The sequence below is a fragment of the Lampetra fluviatilis genome, chromosome 64 (assembly GCF_964198595.1).
Source record: "Lampetra fluviatilis chromosome 64, kcLamFluv1.1, whole genome shotgun sequence".
NCBI classification, from domain to species: domain Eukaryota; kingdom Metazoa; phylum Chordata; class Hyperoartia; order Petromyzontiformes; family Petromyzontidae; genus Lampetra; species Lampetra fluviatilis.
The window spans coordinates 6,631,082-6,657,918 of NC_136338.1; the positions used below are offsets into that span (position 1 = coordinate 6,631,082).

Below are 26,837 nucleotides of genomic sequence, written 5' to 3' on the forward strand. Positions count from 1 at the left end.
GAGCAGTGGGGAGAACGGTCACAAGCCGCCCAGTGTGGCTGCCTTGTTGTTGTTGTTTGTGTTTGTGGCCACGAGTGGGCATGGCAGGGTGCTGGCAGCACAGCGGGTGACACCTGCTGTGCCTCAGCAAGAACAGTCTGGGTTACACTCCTGACTCGGGCAACTGAACTCTGTGTGTGGAGTTTGTAAGTTCTCTCCCCCTGTTATGCAGAGCGTGAGAGTGAGTGAGTGGAGTTTGTATGATTTCCCCTGTTCTGTAGACTAAGTGAGTGAAATTTGTATGATCACCCCCTGTTCTACAGAGTGAGTGAGTGGAGTTTTTATGATCTCCCCATGTTCTGTAGAGTAAGTGAGTGAACTTCTTGGTTCTTTCAGTAAAGTCACGTAGAAGGGAAATAATAAAATAATACAATAAAACATAATAAAATAATTTTCACGACGTTTCGGCCACAACGCAAGCAGCCGTCCTCAGGTGAAGAACAGGTCTGTCGGAAAGACAGCGTCTGAATGAACACCACCAGGCTTGGCAGCGTATATTTAAGCTGGGTTGGAGGGGGAAGAGCGCCTTGACAAAGGACAGTGCAGTTTGTATGATCTCCCCTGTTCTACAGAGTGAGTGCAGTTTGTATGATCTCCCCTGTTCTACAGAGCGAGGTGAGTGGAGTTTGTTTGATCTTCCCTTGTTCTACAGAGCGAGTGAGTGGAGTTTGTATGATCTTCCCTTGTTCTACAGAGCGAGTGAGTGGAGTTTGTATGATCTTCCCTTGTTCTACAGAGCGAGTGAGTGGAGTTTGTTTGATCTTCCCTTGTTCTACAGAGCGAGTGAGTGGAGTTTGTATGATCTTCCCTTGTTCTACAGAGCGAGTGAGTGAGTTTGTATGATCTTCCCTTTGTTCTACAGAGCGAGTGAGTGGAGTTTGTTTGATCTTCCCTGTTCTACAGAGCGAGTGAGTGGAGTTTGTTTGATCTTCCCTTGTTCTACAGAGCGAGTGAGTGGAGTTTGTATGATCTTCCCTTGTTCTACAGAGCGAGGTGAGTGGAGTTTGTTTGATCTTCCCTGTTCTACAGAGCGAGTGAGTGGAGTTTGTTTGATCTTCCCTTGTTCTACAGAGTGAGTGAGTGGAGTTTGTATGATCTCCCCCTGTTCTACAGAGCGAGTGAGTGGAGTTTGTTTGATCTTCCCTTGTTCTACAGAGCGAGTGAGTGGAGTTTGTATGATCTCACCCTGTTCTACAGAGCGAGTGAGTGGAGTTTGTTTGATCTTCCCTGTTCTACAGAGCGAGTGAGTGGAGTTTGTATGATCTCCCCCTGTTCTACAGAGCGAGTGAGTGGAGTTTGTTTGATCTTCCCTTGTTCTACAGAGCGAGTGAGTGGAGTTTGTATGATCTCACCCTGTTCTGCACGTCAAGCGATTGTCGAATCGCCGTGACCCCCGACCCCGCTTGTTGTTGTTTATTGACGCAAGCTCCCATTTTTCCTCCTCATCGCAGCCGTGTTGCCATGTCTCATGGACGGGCTGACCGACCAACAGCGACCGCAACCACTTCGTTCCCCCCCCCCCCCCCCCCCAGTCCTTGTGTCGTCACACACTGTGTCGTCACACACTGTCGTCATACACTGTGTCCTCACACACTGTCGTCACACACGGTGTCGTCACACACACTGTGTCGTCACAGTGTCGTCACACACACGAGTAGTTGGTCAAACACACGTGCTGTCGTCATTTCGTTTTTTTTATCTCCGCAGCTTTTGTTGTTGTTATTGTTGTTGTTATGTACGAGTTGTTTACAAACCTTAGTTCAATGTACCTCACCAAAGCGGTGCCGAGTAATGGTTTGTCAAAGGTTTGTGAGTTTTAACGTTTACCCTCCTCCTCATCCTCCTCATCCTCCCCCTCTCCCCTACCTCCCTCCCCCTCTTCATCTTCCTTCCCCCTCCTCCCCCCCCTCTTCATCCTCCTCCTCCTTTCCCCTACCTCCTCGATCCTCATCCTCATCCTCCTCATCCTCCTCCTCCCTCCTCCCACACCTCCCCCCCTCCTCCCTCCTCACACTCCTCCCCCCCTCCTCCCTCCTCATCCTCCTCCCCCCTCCTCATCGTCCCCCCCCCCCTCCTCCCTCCTCACACTCCTCCCCCCCTCCTCCCTCCTCCTCATCCTCCTCCCCCCGCCACACTCCTCCCGCCTCCTCTTCCCCCCCTCCCTCCCTCCTCATCCTCCTCCACTCCCCTCCCTCCTCATCCTCCTCCCTCCTCCTCCTCCTCCTTCCTCGCTCGGTCTTATCAGAATGTCTTTGCCACAGCAATGTGGAATTTCTACCGCCAGCTCCGCAGGGCTGGAGTCAAAAGCGGATTGAGCACCGACCGACCTCTCAGTGCTGCTCACTCGAGAACATGAAAAAACTTCCGGCTCCGGGCGCGCGCGCGTGGTCAGGGAGCGGTGGCGCAGCGGTTAGCACGGCGACACCTGCGCTATGAACACGCCCGTCAACCCGAATTCGATTCCTCCGCTCATGGCCACCAGCGATAGCGATGATCTGATACCGGTCCCTTGGCCAGGACGACCGACTCAGCCTCCAAAAATGAGTACCCGGGTGTAGCGGTGTGTCATAAAAACATCGCCACCGGGGAAGACAAAGGCGGCCGGGCCTGGTAGTGCTGGCGACCCACCTCCTCTGTGTGTGCCCACAGTGCGCCGGCCTTCATAGGGTGCTGCTACTCGCTAACAGCAACTTGTCCCAACAGTCTGTTCAGGGATCTTTGTCTTTGTTACAGGCGACGTCGATGAGGATCTGTGTGCGTGTGTTCTGTGGTTTTTGATTCACGCTCGGACGTCACATCACAACATCCTTTGACCCTCGACAGCCGCTACACACACACTCCACGCACACATCACACACACCACACACATCCTACACACACACGCCACACACATGTAGCCATTAATTTTTCTCCACATGTTTTAAGTCACCGTTTGGCTCATTCAAGGTGATATTGGCCACATGTAGTCCCTCTGCAAGCAGCGCGCTTGTTTCTTCTTGTTGTTCATCGGCCGTCAATACGACATCCACGGCTCCTCTTTAACTTTTTTTTTTTTTCCGTGGAACATCGCGAGAGAGACTCCGGGGCTTAATTTTGAAAAATAATTACCGCCCCCTTCTAACTTTTTTTGCATTTGTTTTGCAAATGCTGTATCTTCCCCCCTTTTCTCTCACTCTCCTCTTCCTCTCTATCTCTCTTGTCTATTATATGCAAACAACCACCACGACAACAACCGCAAACAAACAACCACCACGACAAACACGTTGCCGGACAATCGATCGTTCTCGCACCGGACGACCAGAGGGGGTTCACATCGGAATTGAAACTTCTCACCACCACCAAAAAGAAGAAATCACCGCATCTCTCATTCCTCCATTCTTTCCCTCCGCTTGGACCCCTTCCTCGCCAATGCTTCCTACCACCACTCCCATCTTCGCACACACACACCGCACCTCATTCCCCTCCTCCCCCTTCCTTCGACCCACTTCCTTCCCTACCCGAGCTTGTAACCCCACTATAACCCTCAAAGTCCATCTTGTTCTTCACCACACACACCGCAACCTCTCATTCCTTCCTTCCTTCCTTTGGGCCCCCCCCCCTTCCCCTCTAATGCCTGCTCCCACCCCCTATATCTTCACACACACACCTCAACTCATTCCCCTCCTTCCTCTCCTCTCCTCTCCTCTCCTGATGACTCTATTTCCTTCCCTTCCAGAGCTTATAACCCCACCATAACCCTCAAAGTCCATCTAGCTCTTCACCACACACACACCGCACCTCCTCCATTTGCCCCCAGCCTTGCCGCTATGACCCCCCCACCCCATCCTGTCTCATCCTTGTAACTCCCCACACCGCTCCTCCACCGTGACCCTCCCCACACACTACCACCACCACCGCCAACACCGCCACCACAAGCTCCCGACAACCGCCATCGTGAGTTTCTCCCGAAACTCAAAAAGATTTCCGTCTAGAAAAAGGCGTCGTCCATCCGGTGGGTGAGCCCCTTCCTTCCCTCCCCCCGTGCCAATTTGGGTCAGTGGGAGGGGGGATTGGTGGCACGCCGATCAAAATCAAAAGGCCATCGGATTTTGATCGAGATTTTATTTCCCGACTCCTTCTTCTTCTCCCCCCTCCCACCCACCCCAAACCCCGACCAAATCTGTTTTTTTTCTTCTCTCTCCGGTGCTGTTCCAAATCTTCTTGGTGCCGATGTCAAAGAAAAATTCGGTAGAGATCCATTCTTTCTTGACTGGCTCTTTTTGTTAGTTTTTTTTGTTTTTGCTCGTTTACGAATAACGAAAACCCACCACCACCCACACTTTCTCATTTTTGAGTTCACCTCTCACTTTGCTTCTTGTTCAAGTGGCAGCAGATGCCAAAAATGGTCGCGGTAGTGATCTTAGGCAAATTATTTTTTTTGGAGGATATCGGGTGGTACCCATGGTTTAGAGGGAGCAAACATTGAAAAGTCATGAGCTTGGGAAAATAATATAGGTAGAGACATGAGATTGTGGGAGTTTCAAACCGTGGGGGCAGTGAAGGGGAGAATCAGCGACCTGCTGCTGAGTAAAAGTTGATTTGGGGCTTTACACAGGAAGCATTGATCACTGTAGCGGAGAGTGCTTGGAGGGGAGTGAGATGAGAGGGGAGAGGCAGCAGAGTGCATCGAGGGGAGTAGAGCGAGATGAGAGGGGAATGTAGGAGAGCGGACTAGCGGTAGGGTTGAGCAGTCTAGTGGTAGAGTCTGGATGAATGTACATGGTGCTAAAGGTATTGGAGTCTTCGCTTAGGGCAGTGGAAGAAGAGAAGGGAGGATTGTTTTGTGTAATTACCTGTAACAAAAACTTTGTAAAGACCAATTAGTACAAGCGAACTGATGTGGTGAACTCAAAAAAGAGCCGGCGATCCATGCATATAATCAATATTTACCTTAAAATAATAGTTTTTTTTCCTTCAAAATTAAACCCAGTTGAACAGATGTATATCAACCCTTTTTTGGTTATATGCAAGACAGTCAAAGAATTCTTTCACAGCTTTTTTTCTCTTTTTACTTCTGAAAGAATCCAACGTCTCACACCATTACCATGACGTGACATGACGCCTACCCTCCCCCCCCCCGTCCCACCCTCTCTCTGCATGTTACAAATATTTCAAATGGCCAGAAAAAGCTTCTTATCGTGTTTCCTCTCGATGACTGTGTTGGAGCAGGAGCGGCGGGCGGTGAACCTGGCCGATGGAAACGTTGAGAGACGTCCATCCAGGAAGTTGTCTCCTGCCGAGGTTTTATCGCAAAATTCAGGCAGTCACGTGGATACAAATGACGGCTGCCCCAAAAGAAAAGTGGCAAAATAAAAAATGGCGGCAATATAAAATGGCGGCCTTACAAAATGGCGGAAAGTAATACAAATGGCGGCCATAAAAATGTCGATGAGTTCAAAATAGTGGCTTAGAGTGGTAAGTCATCCTAACAGACGAATTTCCCCTCATAGCAGATTAAACAAAAAGATTCAACCCAAAATAAGTGTAGATATTGCTGATGCAGTGTGTTCTCGAAATATCAGGGCTGATTTAGGGGTGGGTTTACCCTGGTATATCTATCCATTGTCTTTAGACAAAACACTATTATTTCCTTGAAGAACCAAATGTATCCCATTTACAGCTTGTGATGCTATTTATATTGCACTTTATATTATAGTAATGATGATAATATAAAACGGCAATATAAAAGGTACAAAAATAAACGCACCACAGAAAATCACGAGCCAATTCTGGATCGCATAGTCCAATGCACTGAACGGACTTGCAATGGCACGTGAGGTTTCTCTAACGGTGTTGCCAACTCAGCAATGTTGTCGCTAGATTGAGGGATTTTTTAGGGTTCCCCTTGCAATAAACTTTTTTGACCCGAGCGACGAATCCAAGGAGACACTTCCGAGACGTAGAGACGGTGCAGGCCTTATGAACGACCCCTGGCTTGTTGTGTTGAGGATCGAAAATCAGTTTTATAAACTGGTTATTTCGCGATGCGTCTGCTGCCACTGCTGACAGTGGTACGCCAGCGCAACACATTCGCCACTAACAAGACGTATGGTTTACTGAAGTGCCATTGTCTGAAAAATGTCACACATTATATATTTGTCCTTTTAAGGGCAACAACCGCCCCTTAGCCACTGAGTGGCGGTGACATCACCACAGCGCTTGAGTGCACTTGAAGGTGGAGGTGTTACCAGCCCATCGCACCCATCTGGAGCACTTTGAAGGCCACACACACGACGCGTGGTGTGGTTATTTGATGAACGTGCCGAGCTATTTTACCCTGCGTAATACGTTGTGGTGGGGGTAATTTTTTGCCTAGCCAAATTTTTCCCCAATGACTTTCAGAAGCTCGATCTCACGACATGGTGGTAGTGACTTTGCTGAGGTTTGTTTGGCTTTCACATTTACGCTTTGATGGGTTGGCAACACCGCGTTTTTATGCACGGCATGGAGACCCGGCTGTATCCTGGGAAGGGAAGAAACAATTTGCCAACGTTGGGATAGCAATGGGTTAACGCTCCATGTTTGACTGGATAACCACAAGCCGTCATTGCTTTGCACACTTTTCAGATTACTTTAGAAGTGCGATATCATATTATCTTTAGAAAATATTTTTCTAGGTTCTCCTCCACTCCCCAAAACATTACAGCGTTGGGCCAACGTTGGCATGTGGTTGGAACTGTTGACCCAATGTTCGCTCAATGTTCCACGTTTTACTTTTCTCACCGTTATTTCGAGGACAAACTGCACACAGTTTAAAGTTACACTCGGCTCCTACCAGTGGATATTTATGAAACGATGTCCAACGTTTTACCCCATGGGCTGGGTATCCCTCTTCAGGAACTGAGCGAACTTCCTATCATTGATGAGATTTTCATCATCGTCAGCATTGTCAGCATTGAGAAATCGTTAATAATGGCATCATCATCGCCATTGTCCCGCAGTGGCTAGGAGATGTTAACTACCTAGCCTGGTATACAGGAGGTCGTTGGTTTGATCCCAACCATGACGCCTGTTATATATTTGAAATTTTAGTGTCTCTCTTCCTGTGGTCTCGTGGATTTTTCTCTGGGTCCTCCGGTTTTTCCATCAACGTTTTAGAACCAATGTCACGGCGTTTAGAGTATTTGGCTGCTACAAATTCCCAGACAATGATGATGATGATAAGTCACTTTGTTGAGCTATCATTTGTGATAGCTAGGCCTGCTTCTGAAAAAGAGCTAAATAGCTAAACAATATAGTTTTTAGTTTGTAGTTAATGCTCTCTACTGTAAAATCATGATTTCGGCCAAACATTCCAAAGTAGCAGGACCCTCTTCACAAAAGGCTCCTCAAATTCAGGCTTTTTATCTACAAATAACAAATAGTTATTATGATGATTATATACTGTTCAAAATATGGCTTACAAATTCAGCAAAACTCGGTTCTACCCACCCCTGCCGGGAATGGCGATGGCTGTCCGTGGCGGTGGGTGCGCATACGCAGCTCAACATTCAGTGCAGCTTTCCATTCGGTCTCCTGAAGGAGCGCCTTGTGTAGTGAAAACGTCGGACATCGCTCGGCAGGTCAAATCTGGAAGCGCATCGGAGGAAGCCGCAGGGCCAGACATGGAAGCCCAAAGGAATTGTTGCCACTTTTGTGACCGCCTGAATTTAGCGAAACGAGCGCACCAATGTGGCGCGACAGTGCAGGGACATGCGAGACCTTCCGTAGTATCGAGCCGGCACCGTCCCAGTAAACCGCATGCACCATTGGCGTCGAAGTTGATGCAACATTGTTGGAGCGACGTTGGGCCGACATTGCTTCAATGTCGTGTTAATGTCGCATCCACGTCGAGTCAACGTCGTGCCAATGTCGCGTCGACGTTGGGCCGACGTTGAGTCAGCATCGAGTCAGTGTTGCGTCCACATCGGGCCAACTTTGCGTTCACGTCGGGCCGACGTTGCACCCACATTGCGTCAATGTTGTGCCAACATTGCCCCGACATCGTGCCAACGTTGCACCGACATCGCGTCAACGTTGCGTCAACGTCGCCCTGACGTAGCATCAACGTTGCATCAACGTTGGGCCAACGTTCCCCACCATTTACTGGGACGCAGCGGTGGCAGTGGAAACTGAATAAGAAGCAATGGCGCTTTTTTGCCGGGGGAGGGTGGGAGGGTGACCCCGTTGGGTGATTGCTTGCGGCGATTCTCCTTCGTCTGTTGTTGTTGTTTTTGTTGTTTGTTGTTTGGACCGAACACCCGAACCCCCACTGGGTGTCTTCAGATTGATTTAAAATTTTGGACGCCAACACGAAAATTACTCCAGCACCTCCACAACCACTCATCGTTGTCATCCCCATCTCATCGTCATCCCAATCCACCTCATCACCACCGTCCACCACCACATTGAGCCTCCGATTTTACATCAACTTTTTTTACTCTTCAAGCCTGCAACAACCTTTCACCGAGTGTCAAGACTCCTTGCCAGGAGCGAGATATCTCTGCCCCCCCCCCCCCGCTTCCAATTCTCGTGTTGCCATGCCCATTTTAAATAATTGAAGCCGTCACTGTCCGTCGTCCGGAGGCCTTTTCTTTGAGCCGTCGCGTCATCATTGAGCCGTCGAATGACTGAACTCCCCCCCCCCCCAATCACCCCCCTCCACCACCCCCTCCAACCACCCGGCAGCTTTCAAGAAGAAGTTGGAGCCCACCTATCAGGTGGACAAGGGTGGCAAGGTGCGCATGGTGGTGGAGCTTGAGGACCCCAACTCGGACCACAAGTGGTACAAGAATGGCAAGGAGATTCGTCCTAGCGGGAAGTACGTACAAACATGGTGGTGGTGGTGGTAGTGTTGGTGGTAGTGGTGATAGTGGTTGTGGTGGTAGTGGTGGTGGTAGTGGTGGGGAGCGGTTAGCGTTGCGCTATGCTACGACACCCGGCTATGTCCCGGGTAGGATTTCCCAGCTCACGTCTTGCCAACACACCCATTGGCAATTATCTGAACCAGTACCGGGCCTCCCCCTATGGTCGACTCAACCTCAAATGAGTACCTGGTGTGGTGTGTAGTCAGCATCGCTACTGGGGAGACAAAGGCGGCCCGGGCGTAGTATTGGCCACCGACCTCCTCGTGCGCCGTGCAAGCCTTCATAGGTGCTACCCACTAACAGCACTTGTCCCAACAGTCTGTTCAGGCTAGATGGTGGTGGTTGGTGGTGGTGGTGGCACAGCTGGTGCATCTGCCAGTCATCTCAGTCGGTCAACCAATGACACCTCCTGGGTCTGTCCCGTGACCTCATACCAGCGAGCCATCAACAACACTTCAAGTGGCCTTGAAGTGCACCTGGCCTGGCACAGGCACCGTGGTGATGTCACCGCCACTAAACGAGGAATGTCGGGTATTGGTTACTCTACAGTGGGTCCCTTGGTTAACTATACTTAACTGGTTCCTCAATAAACCATTGTTAATAGAAATTATCGTTAATCGAATATAGGATATTGCATGTTCGAGAGACTCGATTTGTTCCAAGATGATCGGAAGTTGACCCTAAAACCATAGTTTATAATACTTAAAACATAATGTTTTTTAAAATAAACGTTATCAGAACGTATTGAAGCATTAATATGTATAGAAACGTAGATAAATAATCAATAAGTAGAGCATAAAATGTGCTTAAATGGAGCGTTAAATTAAAATGTGTTACCTCAGGGGAAGAAGCAGATGGGTGGCTTAAGGGGTTGATGGAGAAGTTTGGGGTTGGAGATAATGAAAGTGATTGTTTAACTTTAGTCCTTTCCTCACTGTCTTGTCTTTCTTCACATTCATTTCAGGGGCCATTGTTGATGATCTTATTTAAAAAAAACCTCCACCACCACTAAGTATTCAAGAGAGCTTTTTCTGTAAGCAACGCGCACCATCCAACACTGGCGATCTTATAAGAATAGGTTTTACCCTTTCTGGCAATAAAACAGGTGTTAAGATGTCAAAATGTTCACCACAAGTATTCGTGGTTAATGCAGTGACAGGATTCGTTGCAAAAGGTTTTCTGTTCGGTGTTTGAACATCTTAACACCTGTTTTATTATCATAAAGGGTAAAACCTATTCTTACATTTTGATATTGCCACGAAAGGTCCCATATTGAGGTTAGCAGCCAGTCGCTCTCAAAACGCTCATGAAAGGGGCAGTTCTCTGATTGGCCGAGGGTTGTTGCCAAGCCCCCCCCCCCACTGAGGGAGTGCTCCGATTGGCCGAAATTGGCGGATCCGCGTGATATCATCAAACATCGTTTAAAATCAAAACCTTGATCTCTTAATAGAACCAATGGGGCGGCGGGGGGGGGACCCTGTCGGTAAGCGGATTGTTAATCCGAATATCGTGTATCGATTACATCATAAACCGAGGGACCACGGTGGCTAGGAGATGTTAATTACCTCGCCTGGTGTACAAGAGGTCGTAGGTTCGATCCAGACCCTGACGCCTGCTGCTGCTGTATGTTTGGAGTTTGCGTCTCTCTCTCTCCCCGTGGTCGCGTGGATCTTTTCTCCGGGTCCTCCGGTTATCCCCTCCACATATAGAATCAACATGACGCGTTGACCACCGTCTTTGTTCGACGGTTCGCCAAAAGCCGCCACTGCCGCTGCAGTGGAGGAGGGAAATGTTGGCTGAGATGTTGAGCCAACGTTGGGTCAACGTTGCTTGACGTCGGGTGAATGTTGGGCCGACGTCAACCAACGTTTGTCACCCCACGGCAGATACATCATGGAGTCGAAGGGGCTGGAGCGCATCCTCGTCATCAGCAACTGCAACGTGAACGACGACGCAGCCTACTCCATCGAGGTCGGGGACGAGAAGTCGTGCACGGAGCTCTTCGTGAGAGGTGAGCGCAAGGGGCCCGATGCTGGGTGTAAGTGGGGGCTGGGTGTGAGAGGGGGCTGGGTGTGAGAGGGGGCTGGGTGTGAGAGGGGGCTGGGTGTAGGAGGGGGCTGGGTGTAAGAGGGGGCTGGGTGTAGGAGGGGGCTGGGTGTGAGAGGGGGCTGGGTGTAGGAGGGGGCTGGGTGTGAGGGGGCTGGGTGTGAGAGGGGACAGGGCGTAAGAGGGGGCTGGGTGTAGGAGGGGGCTGGGTGTAGGAGGGGGCTGGGTGTAGGAGGGGGCTGGGTGTAGGAGGGGGCTGGGCGTGAGAGGGGGCTGGGTGTAGGAGGGGGCTGGGTGTAGGAGGGGGCTGGGTGTAGGAGGGGGCTGGGTGTGAGAGGGGGCTGGGTGTAAGAGGGGGCTGGGTGTGAGAGGGGGCTGGGTGTGAGAGGGGACAGGGCGTAAGAGGGGGCTGGGTGTAGGAGGGGGCTGGGTGTGAGAGGGGACAGGGCGTAAGAGGGGGCTGGGTGTAGGAGGGGGCTGGGTGTGAGAGGGGGCTGGGTGTAGGAGGGGGCTGGGTGTAGGAGGTGGCTGGGTGTAAGAGGGGGCTGGGTGTGAGAGGGGGCTGGGTGTAAGAGGGGGCTGGGTGTAGGAGGGGGCTGGGTGTAGGAGGGGGCTGGGTGTGAGAGGGGGCTGGGTGTAGGAGGGGGCTGGGTGTAGGAGGGGGCTGGGTGTAGGAGGGGGCTGGGTGTAGGAGGGGGCTGGGTGTGAGAGGGGGCTGGGTGTGAGAGGGGGCTGGGTGTGAGAGGGGGCTGGGTGTGAGAGGGGACAGGGCGTAAGAGGGGGCTGGGTGTAGGAGGGGGCTGGGTGTGAGAGGGGGCTGGGTGTAGGAGGGGGCTGGGTGTAGGAGGGGGCTGGGTGTAGGAGGGGGCTGGGTGTAAGAGGGGGCTGGGTGTAGGAGGGGGCTGGGTGTAGGAGGGGGCTGGGTGTAGGAGGGGGCTGGGCGTGAGAGGGGGCTGGGTGTAGGAGGGGGCTGGGTGTAGGAGGGGGCTGGGTGTAGGAGGGGGCTGGGTGTGAGAGGGGGCTGGGTGTAAGAGGGGGCTGGGTGTGAGAGGGGGCTGGGTGTAAGAGGGGGCTGGGTGTAAGAGGGGGCTGGGTGTGAGAGGGGGCTGGGTGTAAGAGGGGGCTGGGTGTAAGAGGGGGCTGGGTGTGAGAGCGGGCTGGGTGTGAGAGGGGGCTGGGTGTAAGAGGGGGCTGGGTGTGAGAGGGGGCTGGGTGTAAGAGGGGGCTGGGTGTAGGAGGGGGCTGGGTGTGAGAGGGGGCTGGGTGTAGGAGGGGGCTGGGTGTAAGAGGGGGCTGGGTGTGAGAGGGGGCTGGGTGTGAGAGGGGGCTGGGTGTAGGAGGGGGCTGGGTGTGAGAGGGGGCTGGGTGTGAGAGGGGGCTGGGTGTAGGATGGGGCTGGGTGTGAGAGGGGGCTGGGTGTAAGAGGGGGCTGGGTGTAGGAGGGGGCTGGGTGTGAGAGGGGGCTGGGTGTAGGAGGGGGCTGGGTGTAGGAGGGGGCTGGGTGTGAGAGGGGGCTGGGTGTGAGAAGGGGCTGGGTGTGAGAGGGGGCTGGGTGTGAGAGGGGGCTGGGTGTAAGAGGGGGCTGGGTGTGAGAGGGGGCTGGGTGTGAGAGGGGGCTGGGTGTGAGAGGGGGCTGGGTGTAGGAGGGGGCTGGGTGTGAGAGGGGGCTGGGTGTAGGAGGGGGCTGGGTGTAAGAGGGGGCTGGGTGTAAGAGGGGGCTGGGTGTGAGAGGGGGCTGGGTGTGAGAGGGGGCTGGGTGTAGGAGGGGGCTGGGTGTAAGAGGGGGCTGGGTGTGAGAGGGGGCTGGGTGTAAGAGGGGGCTGGGTGTAAGAGGGGGCTGGGTGTGAGAGGGGGCTGGGTGTGAGAGGGGGCTGGGTGTAGGAGGGGGCTGGGTGTAAGAGGGGGCTGGGTGTGAGAGGGGGCTGGGTGTAGGAGGGGGCTGGGTGTAGGAGGGGGCTGGGTGTAAGAGGGGGCTGGGTGTGAGAGGGGGCTGGGTGTGAGAGGGGGCTGGGTGTAGGAGGGGGCTGGGTGTAAGAGGGGGCTGGGTGTAAGAGGGGGCTGGGTGTGAGAGGGGGCTGGGTGTGAGAGGGGGCTGGGTGTAGGAGGGGGCTGGGTGTAAGAGGGGGCTGGGTGTGAGAGGGGGCTGGGTGTGAGAGGGGGCTGGGTGTAGGAGGGGGCTGGGTGTGAGAGGGGGCTGGGTGTAAGAGGGGGCTGGGTGTAGGAGGGGGCTGGGTGTGAGAGGGGGCTGGGTGTAAGAGGGGGCTGGGTGTGAGAGGGGGCTGGGTGTAGGAGGGGGCTGGGTGTAAGAGGGGGCTGGGTGTGAGAGGGGGCTGGGTGTGAGAGGGGGCTGGGTGTAGGAGGGGGCTGGGTGTAAGAGGGGGCTGGGTGTGAGAGGGGGCTGGGTGTAAGAGGGGGCTGGGTGTGAGAGGGGGCTGGGTGTAAGAGGGGGCTGGGTGTAGGAGGTGGCTGGGTGTGAGAGGGGGCTGGGTGTGAGAGGGGGCTGGGTGTAGGAGGGGGCTGGGTGTGAGAGGGGGCTGGGTGTGAGAGGGGGCTGGGTGTAGGAGGGGGCTGGGTGTAAGAGGGGGCTGGTGTGAGAGGGGGCTGGGTGTAGGAGGGGGCTGGGTGTAAGAGGGGGCTGGGTGTGAGAGGGGGCTGGGTGTAGGAGGGGGCTGGGTGTAAGAGGGGGCTGGGTGTGAGAGGGGGCTGGGTGTGAGAGGGGGCTGGGTGTAGGAGGGGGCTGGGTGTAAGAGGGGGCTGGGTGTGAGAGGGGGCTGGGTGTAAGAGGGGGCTGGGTGTGAGAGGGGGCTGGGTGTAAGAGGGGGCTGGGTGTAGGATGGGGCTGGGTGTGAGAGGGGGCTGGGTGTGAGAGGGGGCTGGGTGTAGGAGGGGGCTGGGTGTGAGAGGGGGCTGGGTGTGAGAGGGGGCTGGGTGTAGGAGGGGGCTGGGTGTGAGAGGGGGCTGGGTGTGAGAGGGGGCTGGGTGTAAGAGGGGGCTGGGTGTAAGAGGGGGCTGGGTGTGAGAGGGGGCTGGGTGTGAGAGGGGGCTGGGTGTAGGAGGGGGCTGGGTGTAAGAGGGGGCTGGGTGTGAGAGGGGGCTGGGTGTGAGAGGGGGCTGGGTGTAGGAGGGGGCTGGGTGTAAGAGGGGGCTGGGTGTGAGAGGGGGCTGGGTGTAGGAGGGGGCTGGGTGTAAGAGGGGGCTGGGTGTGAGAGGGGGCTGGGTGTGAGAGGGGGCTGGGTGTAGGAGGGGGCTGGGTGTAGGAGGGGGCTGGGTGTAAGAGGGGGCTGGGTGTGAGAGGGGGCTGGGTGTGAGAGGGGGCTGGGTGTAGGAGGGGGCTGGGTGTAAGAGGGGGCTGGGTGTGAGAGGGGGCTGGGTGTGAGAGGGGGCTGGGTGTAGGAGGGGGCTGGGTGTAAGAGGTGGCTGGGTGTAGGAGGGGGCTGGGTGTAAGAGGGGGCTGGGTGTAAGAGGGGGCTGGGTGTAAGAGGGGGCTGGGTGTGAGAGGGGGCTGGGTGTAGGAGGGGGCTGGGTGTAGGAGGTGGCTGGGTGTAAGAGGGGGCTGGGTGTAAGAGGGGGCTGGGTGTAAGAGGGGGCTGGGTGTAAGAGGGGGCTGGGTGTAAGAGGGGGCTGGGTGTGAGAGGGGGCTAGGTGTGAGAGCGGGCTGGGTGTAGGAGGGGGCTGGGTGTAAGAGGGAGCTGGGTGTAGGAGGGGGCTGGGTGTAAGAGGGGGCTGGGTGTGAGAGGGGGCTGGGTGTGAGAGGGGGCTGGGTGTAGGAGGGGGCTGGGTGTAAGAGGGGGCTGGGTGTGAGAGGGGGCTGGGTGTAGGAGGGGGCTGGGTGTAAGAGGGGGCTGGGTGTGAGAGGGGGCTGGGTGTGAGAGGGGGCTGGGTGTAGGAGGGGGCTGGGTGTAGGAGGGGGCTGGGTGTAAGAGGGGGCTGGGTGTGAGAGGGGGCTGGGTGTGAGAGGGGGCTGGGTGTAGGAGGGGGCTGGGTGTAAGAGGGGGCTGGGTGTGAGAGGGGGCTGGGTGTGAGAGGGGGCTGGGTGTAGGAGGGGGCTGGGTGTAAGAGGTGGCTGGGTGTAGGAGGGGGCTGGGTGTAAGAGGGGGCTGGGTGTAAGAGGGGGCTGGGTGTAAGAGGGGGCTGGGTGTGAGAGGGGGCTGGGTGTAGGAGGGGGCTGGGTGTAGGAGGTGGCTGGGTGTAAGAGGGGGCTGGGTGTAAGAGGGGGCTGGGTGTAAGAGGGGGCTGGGTGTAAGAGGGGGCTGGGTGTAAGAGGGGGCTGGGTGTGAGAGGGGGCTAGGTGTGAGAGCGGGCTGGGTGTAGGAGGGGGCTGGGTGTAAGAGGGAGCTGGGTGTGAGAGGGGGCTGGGTGTAGGAGGGGGCTGGGTGTGAGAGGGGGCTGGGTGTAGGAGGGGGCTGGGTGTGAGAGGGGGCTGGGTGTAGGAGGGGGCTGGGTGTGAGAGGGGGCTGGGTGTAGGAGGGGGCTGGGTGTGAGAGGGGGCTGGGTGTAGGAGGGGGCTGGGTGTAAGAGGGGGCTGGTTGTAAGAGGGGGCTGGGTGTAAGAGGGGGCTGGGTGTAAGAGGGGGCTGGGTGTGAGAGGGGGCTAGGTGTAAGAGGGGGCTGGGTGTAAGAGGGGGCTGGGTGTAGGAGGGGGCTGGGTGTGAGAGGGGGCTGGGTGTAAGAGGGAGCTGGGTGCTGGAAGTGTCGACATTGGCCGAGCTGCATGCCACCCCCCCGCCCCCAGAGCCCTCCGTGACCACCACGTGATGTGCCCCCCAGAGCCCCCCGTGACCACCACGTGACGTTGCCCCCCGCCCGCAGAGCCCCCCGTGACCACCACGTGACGTTGCCCCCCGCCCCCAGAGCCCCCCGTGACCACCACGTGATGTTGCCCCCCGCCCGCAGAGCCCCCCGTGACCACCACGTGATGTTGCCCCCCGCCCCCAGAGCCCCCCGTGACCACCACGTGACGTTGCCCCCCGCCCCCAGAGCCCCCCGTGACCACCACGTGACGTTGCTTCCCGCCCGCAGAGCCCCCCGTGACCACCACGTGACGTTGCCCCCCGCCCGCAGAGCCCCCCGTGACCACCACGTGATCTTGCCCCCCGCCCCGAGAGCCCCCCGTGACCACCACGTGATGTTGCCCCCCGCCCGCAGAGCCCCCCGTGACCATCACGAAGCAATTGGAGGACAAGAACGTGCTGGCGGGGGAGCGCGTCGAGCTCGAGTGTGAGGTGTCCGAGGACGACGCGCAGGTCATCTGGTACGGACGCTCCCTTCTCAACGGCCACAACAACAACAACAACCACAACAATAAAAAACAACAACCACAACAATAACAAACAACAACCACAACAACAATAACAAACAACTATAAAAAAAACTACAACCATAACAATAAGAAACAACAATAACAAATAACAACCACAACAACAATAACAACAACAATAACAACAACAACAACCGCTACTCGCCACCCAGTGGCGGTGACGGCGACCTGTTCTCGACAGGGGCAGCCACAACCACACCAACAACAACAACAACCACCACCACCACGAAGTGGCCGGTAACGTCACCACAGCGCTCGTACGAACGTTGAACTTCTTTCACACCGTACGTAGCCCAACCGCGCTCAGTCGGAGGTGCAGGGGGAAGGACAACAAACTAAACACAACAACAACAACAAGCAGCAGCAGCTCTAAACAAGCGAGTTTGTCAATGTAGACGATGATTTCAAAGATCAGCGCAGCACCCAGTCGGCTTCCTGACATCGGCGGGGAAGAGCGTTCCAGACGGCCGCGGAAGCAGCGCGTCTGACAGCGCCGCGCGATGATCTCGTGACCACCGCCTTTGTGAGACGGTCAGGGGGTCAGGGTGGGTGCAGGTGGTGGTGGTGGGAATGGCCCCTTCTAACCGCCCCCCACCCTCAGCTGTCCCGACGGGGAGCGCCTCCACCAACGGAGGGTCACCGGTTGCCTTCAAAACACCGACACCCACCCCCACCCCCTCCCCCCCTCCCCCCACCACTCACCCCCACCTACAACCCCTCACCCCACCAATCACTCCCACCCGTACACCCTCCCCCCACTACTCACCTCCACCTACAACCCCTCACCCCACCACTCACTCCCACCCGTACACCCTCCCCCCACTACTCACCTCCACCTACAACCCCTCACCCCACTACTCACTCCCATCCGCACCCCCTCCTCCCACCACTCACTCCCACCCCCACCCCCTCCACTCCCCTCCCCTCACTCCCACCCTCCCCACTGCAGGAAGAAGGACGGGCAGGAGATTTCGTTCGAGCGCTTCAAGTTCAAGTACCGCCTGAAGCAGGAGGGCAAGAAGCACACCCTGATCATCACGGAGCCCTCGCTCGAGGACATCGGCACCTACACCATCACGGCCAACGGCGGAGAGTCGCAGGCCAAGCTCATCGTCGAGGGTGAGACACCGCGCTGCTGCTGCTGCTGTTGCTGGTGGAGGCTGTGGTGGTGGTGGTGTAGGATGTGGTGGTGGTGTAGGATCTCCTAGAGGTGGTGTAGGATCTGGTTGTGGTGGTGGTGTATGATCTGGTAGTGGTGGTGGAGGAGGAGGGTGTGGTGGTGGTGTAAGGATGTGATGGTCGTCGTGGTGGTGTCGGGCTTGGTTGTGGTGTTGGCGTAGGATCTGGCTGTCTTGGTGGTGGTGTAGGATCTGGTAGTGGTGGTGTGGGATATGGTTGTGGTGATGTAGGATCTGGTAGTGGTGGTGGTGGTGTAGGATCTGGTAGTGGTGGTAGTGGTGGTGTAGGATCTGGTAGTGGTGGCGTGGGATATGGTTGTAGTGATGTAGGATCTGGTAGTGGTGGTGTGGGATCTGGTAGTGGTGGTGGTGTAGGATCTGGTAGTGGTGGTGGTGTGGGATCTGGTAGTGGTGGTGGTGTAGGATCTGGTAGTGGTAGTGGTGTATGATCTGGTAGTGGTGGTGTAGGATCTGGTAGTGGTGGTTGTGGTGGTGTAGGATCTGGTAGTGGTTGTCGTGGTGTAGGATCTGGTTGTGGTGGTAGCGATGGATTACAAACCATCCATCCCTCCCACCCCCACGCGGCACCCTACAGAGAGGCAGATCCACATCCTGCACGACCTCTCCAACGTGACGCTGAAGCCCGGCGAGAACGCCGAGTTCATCCTCGAGGTGTCGGAGGACGTCCAGGGGAAGTGGTACCGCGACGGCGTCGAAGTGAAGCCCGACAAGCGCATCAAGGTGGTGAAGGACGGCAAGTGAGTCACGGTCACACACACACCACACACACCACACACACCACACATACCACTCAAACCACACACACCACACACACCACACACACCACTCAAACCACACACACCACACACACCACACACACCACTCAAACCACACACACCACACACACCACACATACCACACACCCCACTCACACCACTCACACCACACACACCACACACCCCGCTCACACCACACACCCCACTCACACCACACACACCACACACACCACTCAAACCACACACACCACACACCCCACTCACACCACACACACCACATACACCATACACACCACTCACACCACACCACTCACACCCTGTCACACCAGTCACACCACACACACCCCGCAACACCACTCACACCACACCACACACACCACTCACACTCACACCAAACCACCCACACACCACTCACACCACTAACACCACACACACCACTCACACCACACACACACTCACACCACACACACCACCCCCACTCACACCACACCACCCACCACACCAAAGTGCGACCGGGCGTGGTGCTGGCCACCCCTACAGTGCCCGTACGTTCATAGGTGCCAATGCTGCTGCTCGTCACTCACAGCACTTGCCCAAACAGTCTGTTGAGGCTACACCGGGGGATGGGGGGGATCTTTGTTCTTGTGCACATCCAGGACCCACAAGCTGCTGATCGAGAAGTGTGGCGTGGAGGACGAGGGCGTCTACAAGTTCGTGCCCTCCGGGTTCGACGTCTCGCTGCAGAGCAAGCTGCACATCATGCGTGAGTCCCCCACGTCCGCCCTCTGCCTGCGTGTGTCTCTGTGTCTCTGTGTCTCTCTCTCCATGTGTGTCTCTGTGTGTCTCTCTCCCTGTGTGTCTCTGTGTGTCTCTCTCCATGTGTGTCTCTGTGTGTCTCTCTCCCTGTGTGTCTCTCTCTCCCTGTGGGCATCTGTGTGTCTCTCTCTCCCTGTGTGTCTCTGTCTCCCTGCGTGTATGTGTCTGTCTGTGTTGCTCTCTCTCTCTGCCTGTGTGTGTCTCTGTCTGTGTGTGTGTCTCTCCCCCTGTGTGTGTCGCTGTGTCTTGGTGTGTCTGTCTCTCTCTTTGTGTTTGTCTCTGTGTCTCTGTGTGTGTCAGTTGCGAGGGGCTGGAAACCCCTCCACCCTCAATTAATTACCACTAAACCACGAAAGAAAGCTCTTTTTAAGCTTGTGCCGGAGGCCCTGGGGAAGAGGCGTCTATGACGTCTCCTGGCCAAACCCCACTTGCTGGAGCCAGAAGATGGAATCCTTACCATCGGAACTCCTCCAGATAGCAAAAACCACTGTGGGTGGCCACGTGGAATGTTCAAATGCTCACTGCGGAGGAGAGGCTGCCACTCCTCTGTCGAGAGCGGGACCAGTACCTCCTGGATCTCTGGGGCATTCAGGAGGTCTGGTGGACCGGTTCTGGCTCCTGCCAACATGAGGGATGGACAGTCCTCTACTCTGGGCAGGAGACTGCCAAACAATAGGGAGTGGCTCTTCTTCTGAACAAAATAATGAAGGGGGCATGGTAGCGTGGCGGTGAAGTGTGGGAAGCTGTAAGCCCCAGGGTACTTTGAGCTCGCCTTCACATCAACCAAACACGAGGAGTGGTGGTCGTGGTTACTTATGCCCCCACCGAAGACGAACATCCGTGGAGGGATGCAGGCAAGGCCGATGAGCCAGATGCCTTCTATGACCTCCTGTCACAGGTGCTGGCTAAAGTGGCCCCTCAAGATATAGTCATCTTGTTGGGTGACTTTAATGCCCGAGTTAGTCATGATGCTGGCACCTGGTCTGGAGTGATTGGACTACGGTGGAGCTGATCTCCCCTGTGAACATCGACTAGTCATCTGTGAGATGCGCCTGCCATTCTGCCACTGGTGGTGGGTGTACACCCAGGACCCCATTCAAACCCATAGAGGCCTGGTCTCAGCTAGATGATGAAAGTTACAAGCGAGAATTTAATCATCGCTTGCGATTGGGGTTGGCATCATCCGCCACTCCTGATGTCGAGGGAAAATGGGCGAGGTTTAGGAATGTGGCTCATGCAGCTGCAATGGCTGCATTGAGTTCAGGGTCCAGACCTCCCCAGAGACCCTGGCTGACAGAAGAGGTGTTCAGGCTGGCTGAGAAAAAGCGACAGGCCCACTCTCATCGGCTACAGCATCCCACGTCAGAGAATGACGAGGCTTACCGCAGCCTTCGCTCGGAGGTTCGGAGAGCCGTGAGGCACTGCAAGTAAAGGCGGTGGTCGCGGGTTGCTGAGGAGATGGATTCTGCCTCAATGGCCCGCGATCCTAATTTGCTCTTTATCTCCATTAAAAAAGTAACCTGCAGTGCCACACCTATTACCGTTATTACGAGAAAGAACGGTGATCCAATCTCCGACCGACAGGAACAGGTTTACAGATTTGCTGATAATTTTTGTGAGGTCCTGGGGGAGGGGAAACCCCTCAGCCTGGAAAACATTGTGGGACAAAGTGCGGATGACCCTGCTGAGGCTGCGTTGTCTCAAATATTGGAAGATGAAGTCACCCCCTGTGAGTAGCTGGCTGAGGTGCCATCTGTTGTGGAAGTATTGAAGATGATTCAGAGTCCGAGACCGGGAAAGGCACCAGGCAGAGATGATTTCCCAAGCGAAATGTTGAGGGAGGGTGGCGTTTGTGCACAGACTGCCCTAGATGACATCATAACAACAGTTTGGACCACTGGACGGGTTCCGCAGGATTGGAAGGATGCCCTGGTGGTCCCCATCTTTAAGAAGAGGGACCGCATCTCACTTCCCAGTATGCCAGGAAAGGTCCTGGCAAGGATTATTCAACATCGCCTTGCCAGGCACGCTGAGGAGAGGCTTCCAGAGCCCCAATGTGGTTCAGCAACGGGCAGTCCTACACAGATGCCATATTTTCTGTCCGTCTGCTACAGCAGAGGTGTAGGGAATTATAACATATTTGCTTTATTGACCTGGTCAAGGGCTATGATACCATCACTAGGCCTGGGTTCTGGGTTGTTCTTCGTGCTTTTGGAGTCCCTGACCCTCTGCTCACGATCATTAAGGACCTTGATTATGGTGAGCGGGCCCGGATAAAACTATGTGGCCGAGAGTCCGAGCCATTCCCTGTTCACTTTGGTGTGCAAAAGGGATGTCCCCTGGCTCCGTCATTATTTAACATCGATTTTGACCACGTATTTCATGAAGCCTTCAATGGCTGTACCGGAGGAATTTCCATCTGGTACCGATACAATGGGAAGCTGATCGATGCCTGGGTGCGGTCAAGGGATGGCTCCCTAGTGGTCAACCATGTTACGTATGCCGATGATCTGGTAATTGCTGCTCACTCAGAGGAGGAGTTGGAGGCGTTGCTGCTGAACCTGGAGCATGCCACTAAGAGGTGGGGCATTACCATCAGCCCCACCAAAACTAAGCATCTGCCTGGGTATTTTGTACCATCGGATACTCCCCCCCCCCCAACTCCCAATTGGTGATGGGGCAGTTGTGGAGAGAGTGGAGAGTTTTCCATACCTGGGCAGTGTCCTCATGACCAGCTCCGGTTTGACAGCAGAGATCTCACTCCAAATCAGTCGAGTGGCATTATCTTTTCATCGGTTGCGTAGCGCTGTGTGGAAGCTACCTGGTCTGTCGCTCCGCACGAAGCTTCAGGTCTTCTATGCCACAGTCATTCCATTGCCGGTTAGAAACATTTAGGCTGGCCTGCCAACGATCCATCCTGGGTTTAACCAGGCTGCACTGTATCAGGAGCTCGCAAATCCTTGAAAGATGTGGACAAAGTCCCATCGGTGAGCTCCTCCTGCATCCAAGGCTGCGTTGGCTGAGCCATGTAGCCCGCATTCCCAGCCACCGCATGCCCAAACAGCTTTTGTTTGGCCAGATCGAGGGGGCTAAACGGGCGCGTCACTGGCTAGAGAAGAAATGGAGTGACGTAGTACAGGAGGACGTGGAGCTGAGTGGACTTGCCGATGACTGATACCAGCGGTGTCAAGATCGGCCTCTGTGGAGGAGGCTTGTGAAGGACGCTACTGGGCAGTTGGAGGCAGACGCCCTCCAACAACAACGGAGGGGGAGGAGCGACGCTCACAACAATGAGCGGAGCGCCGGGTGGCTAAAGCACAGCAAGTTGGCACAATAGGGGGCACAGGTGGTGCATCAGCCAGTCATCTCGGTCATCTCAGTCAGTCGACCCGTGGCACCTAGGTCTGCCCCGTGACCTCCTGCCAGCGGGCGTTCGACACTTCACGTGGCCTCAAGGTGCACATGGCCTGGCACAAGCGTCGTGGTGACGTCACCACCACTTTGTGGCGAATGGCGGTTGCTTTTGTGTGTCTCTCTCCCTGTGTGTGTCTCTGTTTCTATGTGTGTCTCTGTCTCCCTGCGTCTCCCACTCATCTCTCTGTGTGTCTGCATCTCACACTCATCTCTCCTCTCTCTCTCTGTGTCCGTGTCTCCCCCCGTCCGCCTTTTTCTCCCTGCCCCGGCAGAGGCTCCCAAGATGGAGCTGGACATGGAGAAGAAGACGGGAGACAACACCATCGTGGTGGTGGCGGGTAACAAGCTGCGCGTGGAGCTGCACGTGACGGGAGACCCCGCGCCCGCGGTGGCCGGGAACAAGGGGGAGAGGGTGAGGCGCCGGAGAGGGACACGGGGAGAGAGGGGAGAGGGACACGGGGAGAGAGGGGAGAGAGGAGAGAGAGGGGAGAGGGACACGGGGAGAGAGGGGAGAGAGGAGAAAGACACGGGGAGAGGGACACAGGGAGAGAGGGGAGAGGGGAGAGGGACACGGGGAGAGGGGATTGGGACACGGGGAGAGGGACACGGGGAGAGAGGGGAGAGGGACACGGGGAGAGAGGGGAGTGGGACACGGGGAGAGGGGAGTGGGACACGGGGAGAGGGACACGGGGAGAGTGGAGAGAGGGGACACGGGGAGAGAGGGGAGAGAGGAGAGAGAGGGGAGAGGGGACACAGGGAGAGGGACACGGGGAGAGGGGAGTGGGACACGGGGAGAGGGACACGGGGAGAGGGGAGAGGGACACGGGGAGAGGGGAGTGGGACACGGTGAGAGGGACACGGGGAGAGAGGGGAGAGAGGAGAGAGAGGGGAGAGATACACGGGGAGAGGGGAGTGGGACACGGTGAGAGGGACACGGGGAAAGGGGAGTGGGACACGGGGAGAGGGACACGGGGAGAGGGGAGAGGGACACGGGGAGAGGGACATCGATTATTGTAACAATCAATCTCCTTCACTGCCCCTCCACCCCCTGCCAACCTCCCACCCCTGCACCCCCTGTGCCCCCCCCCCCGCCCCCCCGTAGACGATCCCCCCCACGACGGGCCGCGTGCACATGGAGAAGGACTCCCTGGTGCTGGAGGTGGCGGAGCGCGGCGACACGGGGCGCTACACCATCACGGCGCAGAACGCCGCAGGGACCTGCACCATGCACGTCAACATCAAGGTGGTGGGTGAGTGAAGTCGTCACACACTCACACACTCACTCACACAGTCACTCACTCACACACTCACTCACACACTGACACACTCACTCACACACACTCACTCACACACTCACACAGTCACTCACTCACACACTCACACACACACTGACTCACACACTGACACACTCACTCACACACACTCACACACACACTGACACACTGACTCACACACACTCACACACTCACTCACACACTCACACAGTCACTCACTTACACACTCACACACACACTCACTCACACACTGACACACTCACTCACACACACTCACACACTCACTCACTCACACACTCACTCACTCACACACTCACTCACTCACACACTCACACACTCACTCACACACACTCACACACACTCACACACTCATTCACTCACACACTCATTCACTCACACACTCACTCACTCACACACTCACTCAAACACTCACTCACACACACACTCGCACACTCACTCACCCACACACTCGCTCACTCACTCACACACTCACTCACACACTCACTCACACACTCACACACACACTCACAATCTCACTCACAATTTCACTCACACACTCACTCACACACTCACTCACTCACTCACACACTCACACACTCACTCACACACTCACTCGCACACTCACAATCTCACTCACAATCTCACTCACACACTCACTCACACACTCACTCACTCACACACACACTCACACACTCACTCACTCACACTCTCACTCACACACTCACAATCTCACTCACAATCTCACTCACACACTCACTCACTCACACACTCACACACTCACTCACACAGTCACTCACACACTCACAATCTCACTCACAATCTCACTCACACACTCACTCACTCACACACTCACTCACACACACACTCACACACTCACTCACTCACTCACACTCTCACACACACACTCACACACTCACTCACTCACACACTCACTCACACACACTCACTCACACACTCACACAGTCACTCACTCACACACACACTCACACAGTCACCCACACACTTACTCACACACTCACACACTCACTCACACTCACTCACTGATACACTCACCCACACACTCACTCACCCACACACTCACTCACCCACTCACCCACACACACACGTACACATGTACACACACACGCACTGAAGGTGAATCAACCTGATGATGACGATGTTGATGATGACGCGTCTTTGTGTGTGTGTGTATATGTCTGTGTGTGTGTCTTTGTGCATGTGTATGTCTGTGTGTGTGTTTGTGTGTATCTTTGTGTATGTGTATATGTCTGTGTGTGTGTCTTTGTGTATGTGCATCTGTCTGTGTGTGTGTCTTTGTGTATCTGTCTGTGTGTGTGTCTTTGTGTATGTGTATCTGTCTGTGTGTTTGTGTATGTGTATCTGTGTGTGTGTCTTTGTGTATGTGTATCTGTCTGTGTGTGTGTCTTTGTGTATCTATCTGTGTGTGTGTTTGTGTGTGTCTTTGTGTATGTGTATCTGTCTATATGTGTGTTTGTGTTGTTGTATATCTTGGGTATGAAAATTTTGATGTGTTGTATGCGTGCGTGGGTGAAATTATTATGTTGTATATGTGGGTTATGAATATTCAGTGAAAATAATAATAATCAAATGAAATTTGGCCAAATGTGTAATTATCCGGAACTATGTTAATTATGTAGTTACGCACATTTAATTATGCCAATTCGAGAGGTAATTGTAGTAATTATGCGAGTGGGAGTAATTATGATAATGCAAGTCGTTATGATAACCAGACCCCGCCTCGGTGACGAGGGTGGGTTATCGATCGGAATAAGGCAATTAATCTTATGCAGTTATGCAGGTGTGGTGTAAGTATGCAAGATTAACTTAGATTAACTCGGCATCGTTGTCTAGGTTCGTCTCATTCTCGCTTAATTTTTTTAGGTCCCCGGTTCGCCCCGTTATCGCTTTAACATTTATTGAGTATGTGTTAGTGTGTTTATTAAGGTCACCAAGTTCAGATCTCAACGCAGAAGCAGATCTTATGCATAGACTTCAGGAAAGAATCACACAACCACTTCTGTATTAATCAATTTATTACTAATTCAACCTCAACTATGATATAGTATGCGAACTCTCAATCCCGGAACGTCAACACGGCATCAATACAGTATCATCAATGATTGTCTGATTTCACTTGACAACGGCAGATGGATCCCGCATAACGCGATGGTTGTTAGTGAGAGAGAGAGTCGTTAAAACATGCAAATACTATGCTAAGAAAAACCTTAACTTTAATGAATGATTACTCAATATTATTCACGCAGTACCGTACTCCTTATTGATAGGATGCGAGTACGTGCGGCGATTATGACTGAAAGACACTTGAAAGATTATACGGCGATAAAAAAACACAATCAAGACAGTTATTATTCTTAAAGGCACCAATCTCAACAGATACATCGGCAGGTTATCTGACAACAGAATGGCTCGGAGTAAGGGCCTGCGAAGATGCTCCTTTTCCGAAGATCGTTATCTTATATCAAATTTACTAATTGGGGACCAGATCACCTGATAAGGATCTGGTGGGCCACCACTCCCCACGTGAGCGTGGCTCGGCGGAAGGAGGTGCCAAGAATCAATTCGTATTGATGGATCTGTTGGGAATTTATGCGATTAAGAGTACAGCCCACTAAATATTAAAGATAAAAATTACGAATACTCTTATAACCGACGGATGGCCATCACTCGTTCTCGTTGTGCCTTCACAGCCACGGATGGCTTATGGGTTCGAGTGGGTTTGAGTGGTGAGAGTTGTCTTCAATAGTCAGTGTTCGGAGTCGGTTCTTTATGTCAAACAGACGCCTGGTGGTCGTGTGGTGAGGGGGCGGTGCGCGTCATACGTATTAGTCGCTCCTCTGTCACTGTGGTGAATTGGTTGGATGCCTGTTGATACGCTGTCGTAGTTCGGAACCCGGTCGGTAGGTGGCGCCCACAGCTCGCTCGCAGCGCGCAGTGCTGGGTCGTCGCCTCGTCGCCAAACCACGACCTTCAGCTGCAGAAACCTCCGACTCGGCAGAGGTTGACCCACGCAGGCCGAGTTGAGCTGTCAAGCGGGTCTTGCCCGCCTGCAGA

At 54.8% G+C, this 26,837-nt stretch overlaps 1 protein-coding gene across 1 annotated transcript in view; it reads left to right on the forward strand.

Moving 5' to 3' along the window:
- The first annotated feature begins 7,747 nt into the window (after nucleotides 1-7,747).
- The window catches only part of LOC144951913 (myosin-binding protein C, slow-type-like), a 43,441-nt gene continuing 24,351 nt past the window's right edge, over nucleotides 7,748-26,837 (forward strand). Inside the window, exons 1-9 of the mRNA XM_078882256.1 lie at nucleotides 7,748-7,787; nucleotides 8,746-8,878; nucleotides 10,811-10,935; nucleotides 16,115-16,220; nucleotides 17,236-17,405; nucleotides 18,060-18,222; nucleotides 18,897-19,003; nucleotides 22,743-22,882; nucleotides 23,573-23,720. Coding sequence (XP_078738382.1) covers nucleotides 7,748-7,787; nucleotides 8,746-8,878; nucleotides 10,811-10,935; nucleotides 16,115-16,220; nucleotides 17,236-17,405; nucleotides 18,060-18,222; nucleotides 18,897-19,003; nucleotides 22,743-22,882; nucleotides 23,573-23,720 — 1,132 coding nt within the window. The remainder of the gene's footprint in view (nucleotides 7,788-8,745; nucleotides 8,879-10,810; nucleotides 10,936-16,114; nucleotides 16,221-17,235; nucleotides 17,406-18,059; nucleotides 18,223-18,896; nucleotides 19,004-22,742; nucleotides 22,883-23,572; nucleotides 23,721-26,837) is intronic.